At 33.0% G+C, this 7,518-nt stretch overlaps 4 protein-coding genes across 4 annotated transcripts; 2 read left to right on the top strand and 2 right to left on the bottom strand.

Moving 5' to 3' along the window:
• Positions 1 to 18: 18 nt before the first annotated feature.
• Positions 19 to 749, top strand: EIN_031890 (hypothetical protein; the record flags this gene model as incomplete). The annotated part of the gene is made up of 3 exons (XM_004185746.1): positions 19 to 120; positions 168 to 195; positions 331 to 749. The coding sequence occupies 3 exons, from the start codon at positions 19 to 21 to the stop codon at positions 747 to 749; spliced, it is 549 nt and encodes a 182-aa protein (XP_004185794.1).
• A 53-nt stretch (positions 750 to 802) lies between these two features.
• Positions 803 to 2,861, bottom strand: EIN_031880 (hypothetical protein; the record flags this gene model as incomplete). The annotated part of the gene is made up of 2 exons (XM_004185745.1): positions 803 to 2,296; positions 2,445 to 2,861. 2 exons carry the CDS (start codon positions 2,859 to 2,861, stop codon positions 803 to 805), a joined length of 1,911 nt encoding a protein of 636 aa, XP_004185793.1.
• Positions 2,862 to 4,679: 1,818 nt separating this feature from the next.
• On the top strand, positions 4,680 to 5,165 carry EIN_031870 (hypothetical protein; the record flags this gene model as incomplete). The annotated part of the gene is made up of 1 exon (XM_004185744.1): positions 4,680 to 5,165. The coding sequence occupies one exon, from the start codon at positions 4,680 to 4,682 to the stop codon at positions 5,163 to 5,165; it is 486 nt and encodes a 161-aa protein (XP_004185792.1).
• A 672-nt stretch (positions 5,166 to 5,837) lies between these two features.
• Positions 5,838 to 6,155, bottom strand: EIN_031860 (hypothetical protein; the record flags this gene model as incomplete). The annotated part of the gene is made up of 1 exon (XM_004185743.1): positions 5,838 to 6,155. One exon carries the CDS (start codon positions 6,153 to 6,155, stop codon positions 5,838 to 5,840), a length of 318 nt encoding a protein of 105 aa, XP_004185791.1.
• Positions 6,156 to 7,518: the final 1,363 nt, after the last annotated feature.

Genomic DNA, 7,518 nt, shown 5'->3' with positions numbered 1-7,518 from the left:
AAGTCTGCTTTGTGCCTAATGTTTGTCAAGGGTGAGTTTAATATTGAGTACAACCCAACCATCGAAGACTCGTATTCAAGTGAAGTGACGGTCGATGGGAAACTCATTAAAATGAGTATAGTTTGTTATAGATTACAATAGTTAGTATTACTTGTATTAATCAACAGGTCGACACTGCTGGACAAGAAGAATACAGTTTGTTATAACAAATCGATTCTAATAATTACAGGTGGAAAATAAACCACTTGGTATTCAATATGAACTATTTGATTGTATTTAAAAAGTAATAACTCATTAATACGTCGTTTGGAAAACATTTGTAACTTGTAGTTTCACTCCGTGAACAGTACTATATCAAGGGTGATGGGTTCGTTATGGTCTACTCAATCGATAACAAGAATTCATTCCACGCTTTGAAGAACCACAGAGACAGCATCTTGGGTCTCAGAACTGGTAAAAAGACCGCTATGGTCATCGCTGGAAACAAATGCGATTTGGAAGAGCAACGTGCAATTTCAACAGAAGAAATTAAGAAGCTCTCTGACGAGTGGGCAATCCCATTCTTCGAAACGTCTGCGCAAAACAACACCAACGTTAAGCAACTCTTCGAAACTATTGCTAAAGAGCTCTTGAAGTGCAACCAGACAGCAGAAACCGCAGCACCCGTAGCAGCTGCCGCCGCACAACCAACTGCCCAGGCTGCAGCCCCGCCAAAAAAGGAAAAGAAAGGGAAGTGCACTCTCTTCTAAATAATAAAGTGTTGATTTTGTTGGTTCAGTTCAATCAAAAACAATTAATTAATTTAGTAATAATCGTCATCATCAACAAAGAAGTAGTGGTGCACGATAAGTACAACCAAACCCGCAAGAACAATGCACATCACCGTGATGACAAGAAGGATTGTTGGATTTCTGTTATACAACGACTCGCACCAGCTTACTGATTTCGCCTCCACAACAACAAGCTTCCGCTTTGCCTTGTTCTCCCTTGTTTTAGATTTCTTTTCAGATCTCTCTGTTTTGGGGATTTTGTAAAAATTTTCTATTGCATTCACAGGTGTTCCTTTTTCGACTTCACTCTCGATGGGGCGTGTCGAGTTTTGAATAGCGCGAGACTTATCAACCAGGTTTTGGGTGTTTTGTTCTTTAAAATCGTTCGAAGAAATCGTGGCGTCATTGATTTCTTCGATTGGATCTTTGTCGATGATAACCATTTTTACTGGCGCGGGAGAACGAAAGGGTTGTGTTGGGACATCTTCCTCGGTCTCTTTCTTCATCAACACGTGCCGAGCACCAACTCTCACACTTTCAGTTTTCCACTGTCTCGACTGCTTTTCGAAAATGGGAGTTGTTTGTCTGTCCGGACCGACAACTCTTAGCGCCCCAGGTGTCGGTCTAACAGCCTCGACTTTATAACCCCTTTTAACGCTTTTTGTTTTCTTATCAGTCTTTTGTGTTGAAACAACCTCATTCCATTCTTCTTCACTACTTTTATCATTGCAACTCTCAATTTTTTCCGCGCACATATTTACCATCGTTCCGGCTGTGTTGTCATCCACTCCAATCTCTCGATTTTCGTTTCGCCATTTTTCCAAATCTTGTGGATTAATATTATTTTGTATACTCTCTGAGCTTAGAGAGTTTGGACTTTTTTCGTCTTCAACCGACTCCGAAAACTCATCTCCTGAAACATCTGATGAAATTCCCACAACCTCAGAAACGTACGCCTGTTCGCTCATTTCTTCGCTTTTTTCATCTCTTTTCTTTTTTGGTACGAACGGATTTGCAGCCAAATTGAGGGAAATTGGCAGTGCGACTGACTTTCGTCGTTTTTTTTCGTCTTTTTTTGAGATTTTTTCTTTAGCTTTGAGTTTTCCTTCTTTCTTGCCAATCTCCTTATGTTTTGACTTTTGTCCGATAATCCCTGTGAAATTGAGAAGCCACAAGTAACTTTCGTTTTTGCGAATAAAGTCGTTCACAAAGAGTTTTTGGTCTCCTTTCAATTCGTCGAAACAATCTCCCCAAAACGATCCATTTGATTTTTGGCAATCGAAAATTTCAATGAGTGGTTTCGGTTCTATTGAATCACGAAAAATCGAAAACGGCGTTTTGTTTTCGGTTTCGGGTTTGAACAAAACGGAAACATGCGAGTAAAAATGGGCAGCTTGAAGACTCCCTGACTTTTTGATGAGGTAATTGAACTCAGTCAATAACGAAGCTTGTTCGGCGCCCTCTAAACTCGAAACCCATAAAGACACTTTGTACTGTGGATCATTGCAAAGCACTGTGATACCCTCCTTTCAGTTATTCTCAGTTTTGAATCTTGAAATGCACAATACGTCAAAGTATCAAAAGACAATGTGAGATTGTTCTTTTTGGAAAGAAAGTAACATTTAAGGGGGAAAAAATGAGGAAAAAAGACACAAAGTCTTATAAAAAACAAACAACAAGAAAGGAATGGAGCATTCGCCGACAAACAATGGCATCTATAACAAGATGAAAAAGCGTGGGGATGTAGGCGGGCTCCACGTCCACTGTGAACTTCCCGCCTTCGATGTTTTCGTCGTAAAATGTGTGTGTCACCCCTTTCACGAAAATTTGGAAGAAAATTGGAGACGTCCAGTCGACGGTTCTTGTCCGCCATAAATCGCAAAAGTTGGTAATGCCCATGAACGAACCCCAAAGCGCTCCAAAGGGACAGTACTCCGACGTTGTTTTACGTATCTCAGTGTTTGTGTATATGTTCCATTCTTTGCGAAAGTAGCTCCACACCTCGAGTTTGTGCGGCAGCGTGCACATTACAGGAGGGATGTTGTTATTAAATTTTATGGTGTGCTTTGTCTCCACGGGCTTTCCCTCCATTGTTTTGTTTTGTGCTCATTTTTTCAGTTCAGGATAACATGTCAAGTGAATGTGTTTTATTATTCTTTTTAAAAGTAGAACCGTCCATTATTTGAGGATTTTCCAGATGGATTTGTTTATACTAATAACCCGAGTAACTCATCAATACCGGCCTCTTTTTTTCATACTTTTACACCGAATTTCTTCGTTAAACAATTCTTTTGTCTTTGAATTTTATGTACTATATAATATAACTTAAATACTAGTCGAAGTATCATCACAAGATTATGCCAATTTATATTGTTAGAAGTAATGTAATAGAATTAATAAACGAATTTACAATAGTTCGTTTTTTATTATTCAATACTTTCTATTCATATAAATAGATTAAAACACTTCTTTCCATACGTCTCAAAAAACCTTCGTTTTTGACAATGAAAAAATAATGGTAATCATTTTAAAAAAAAATAACTGATGTGGTGTTTTATAAATTCAAAAAGCAAATTGCAAATTATTGTAATTGATAAAATAATCTTTTGTTTATTGCTTAATTTTTTATTTTATGGCAATTTTATTTTGGAAGAAAAAAATGTAATAACAAAATAAAAAAAATAATTAATTCAAATGTTATTAAATTTAACAACAAAAAATAATTTCAAAAGCAAAAATGAGGCAGTTCAACATAAAAATACATGTTTTTTTATTGTGGCAAAATAGACTCAGTGGTAAAAAAACATTAATTAAAACAATAATAAAAATCTTTTATTAATAATTTATTGATATAAGCAAATGTATTACTGTCTTATAATTATCATTTATCTTTATATGTTATACATTAAATAATACACCCAGATTTAATAATTAAAATTAAAATATTGTTTATCATTTTGTGCTTTAATTTGAACCAAACTAAAATAATAAATTTTTTTACCAACTTATATTGTATTCGTTGCAATAAAAAATTACTTTATATTTTCACCATAAACGATAATGCTGTTGTAAATTTCAAATGTTTCGATTGTGGCAAGTCTTGTTATATCCAGTTCACTGTTTTCAAATGACAAATTAACACCAATTCAAAGAGTTAATTTTATCTAAGTGGTTAGTTGTGTGTCGATTAATTATGGTAATGTTAGCATAATTCACACAAATCGCTGATGGGCACCATGTAAATTTTTCATGTTCCATTAATTATAAAATAATCAATAAGAGTAAAATAATTAAATTTGTTGAATTAAATGATGATGCAATTAAACAATTAAAATGATGATTATGTCGAAGTAATTTACAATTTTTATATTTTTTTGTGTTGGTGAAATAATGAAAATTGTGTCATTTATAATATTATTATATTTTTAAAAAACCACTAAGTATAAAATATTACAATTTTTAATTTTATTTTTGTTTTTTTAATATTTTTGTTTATAATGACAGTAACGACTGTATGGTAAATATTCAAACACATAAACAAAAAAGATCACAACACTCAATTATAAACACAAATGTTTTATTATGTTTCATTTAAATTATTTTTAATTATTTTTGTCCAAAAAAAGAATACAATTTGTTTAACTGGCTGATTTTTTCTTTTTGTTAAAAAATAATTAGATTCGGACCTAACCCCGGGTAAATTGAGACGTATGCTTCTTTCAAAATTCCATTCAATTGTTGACTCGTTAAATTTAGGTTCAAAAATTAACAATCACTCGTTAATTAAATTAATGAGAATTAATAATATTTTTATTAATATTTAATACCAATTTACCCAATTACTTAATTTATTATTAACTTACTATTATGAACTAAAACAATACTACAAAAGAGTATTATTAATTGTTCATGGCTGTTCAAATTATTCCACCACTTATATCGGCCATCGGTAAAATCGGCGCTGTTTTGGTCGCCTCCGGGTTAGGGAAGTTTGTTGCGGACGCTTGGAGTAAAAAGTCGACCAAATCAACTCAAACGGAATACACAAGAGAAGAGATCGAAGCATTGAAAAGGGAAAACGAAGAACTTCGGACTGAGCTCCAAACACAGAAGTGGCGTGCGTTTTTTAAATCGTTGAAAGGGAAACCTGATGCAGAAGTGATAGGGCAAATGGTCAGGGAACAGACAGACGGACTTCGAAAAGAACTGTATGAGTATAAAAGTTTCACAAGCCAACGCATCGACTCTTTGGTCCAACAAATTAACACACAGACAACGCATTATAAGACCAAAGGAAGTAACACGCTCTTTTGGATGTCCATTGTGGCAATTGTTGTCTGTCTTATTATGACAACAATTGCCGTCGTCACACTTTTCAAAATGAATGTGAAGTAGATCGGATTTGGTTGAAAGTTTTAAGTTCAGAGTCGTTAATTTAAAAATAGTTTATTTTATTAAAACATATAGTTGTTTTTTTGTATTAAAATATATAGTAAAATTATAATTTAATGGTCATTAGTAATTAATTTTCTCAAGTATAAAACAATCAATTCAATTTAATTTCATTATAATTTAATAATACCTATTACTAATTTTAATAAGTGTTTTAACATGAACTCGAAACGAAATTCTTTTTTCAACACACATATTTATAGAACACCCAAAATGGGATTTGTTACTTAAAAAAACAACACAGAAATTGATTTTTCAACAAGTTTGTTTGTTATTTCTTTGAAACATTTTTCTTTTTGCAAATGATTTTGAAAATACAACAAACGACGAACATTTTTGTAAAAATCCAAAAACGGAAAAAAAGCGTTTTTTTGACGTTTTTTTTAAAAGAAATGTATTTATAGATGTTCTTAAAATATATCCTCCAATCCAAAAACGTCCGTTATCACGCAGCAAGACAAATACCATTTTTCTAGTAGTTGAAGCTAACAATTTGGCACGAGTTTTGTATTGATATGTTTTGTCAAAAGTGGCAAGAGCCTCGAACAAATAGCGAAATAAGACTGAAAGAACAAGAAGAATAACATTATAATAATACACTAGATTACATATAGATTACAACGTAGACGGGTGTGGGTAGAGTGCAGTCTCATTACCAGAAAGCCAAGCGGAGACGCGGTTCGTCTTTTCCTGTTGACTGAGTTGCATGATTTTACATGCTTTAACGTTTTTCTGAGTGAGTTTGAGAATGCAAGGTTGTTCTTCGATATATGAATTTGTATAGTACATATCACACGCAAGTTTTGGTTGCGAGTATTCGACCTCTTCATAATATTGAGATGTTTCTGGAATCGAACGTGGGACGTATTCGAATTGAGTTGGCATGAAATTGAAGTGGTTGTAAGTGAAGTATTGTCTTTGTACAGTCTGCATTATCCTTTGTATTTTCTGAGTTTCTAAAATGTTTTTATATAAGCCATTTCCTATTTTTTGCCCTTTTCCCACCACCCGTTTTGTGTTTTCTTTCCTTTTCTTCCGATGTAATTGATTTCCCACGGCTTAACTTCTGCCATAGGCTCGTTCTATTCTTACAGTTTACTATATCTATAGTACAGTTTACTATTATTTATGAGTCGTGCAAATGCATACCATTTGTGTGGACAAAAGAGGGTGTGGCAACATGTTGAGTTGAATGGGATTTACGTTTTGAATGTGTTTGTGGACTTTTCCTTCTATTAGCGTGTTTTTGGCTAAGAAATAGGGAAGACGAGATTAATCACCACTTTTCGATTTTGCCTTTCTGGACTGTTTCGTTTTCAATTCGCTAGTTGTTTTTTTTTGTATTTTTGCAAAGATTCGCTCTATTTCCGCTCATTGCTGTGTTTCCACCTTTTCTTTTGAAACTTATTTTTAGTTGGTTTACTAGACACAACTGACTTCTAAATTTGTGCTTTTTTTGAAAATACAAAGCGACAATTGTTTTTTCCTTCTTTGATTGTCGATATGTTGAAAAGGATCCATTGGTGGTTGTTTTTACTATATATTAACTATATGCTTGTTACTTTGAAATAGAAGTCCTTGTCATCACAACCCTCCTTCACAAACAAAACGCATTTTTCTTTTTTTTTCAAGTCCTAACTCCAGCCAATTGTCGGGGCTTTCTCCCTATATAGATTGGGTACTATATTAATACTATAATTAAACTTCAGTTGTAGTTAAGATGAAAAAATCAGAAGAGGAATGAAAAAATGACGAGATAACTTGAAACGTTCAATCGGGCATAATTCGGGCTTTTTGATTCTGGAAAGATGAGGAAGATACTTTTCTTTGCATTTTTACTTTTGTATTTTTCAAGTTAAACTTATGGCTTTCGGCAAAGAGAGATTATTTGTCAAAAACTAATGCAGTTAAAGAACCGGTATTTCATCATTCAACACAATTAATAAATCAATGATTTGTTATAGTTAATTATTTGGTTATTCACTATTCCAAATAATAAACACATCCACATTATCATATATACATTGAATAACAATTTAATTATAAAATATAGTATATATTTGTGTCTAACGACAAGTTTACTCCAATAAATAAATTGTGGTATTTTGCCAGTTTAAAAAAAAGACAAAACAAAACATAAAAATTCCGCTTCTGTATTTTTAGTTTTGGAACTCGAAATGTTTTTGGTTCTGTTAGTAAAAAAGAGACATATTAAACCATACTTTTATTAGTCAAGAAACTTGTTACTTTCTTATTTCTTCCCAAAAAAACTGAAATAACTGTAAATCTTTTTTTA

Source organism: Entamoeba invadens (genome assembly GCF_000330505.1).
Source record: "Entamoeba invadens IP1 unplaced genomic scaffold scaff_1105074726079, whole genome shotgun sequence".
Taxonomy (NCBI): Eukaryota; Evosea; order Mastigamoebida; family Endamoebidae; genus Entamoeba; species Entamoeba invadens.
Note: the sequence above shows the minus strand (reverse complement) of the source record. Positions and strands in the feature narration are given on the sequence as shown.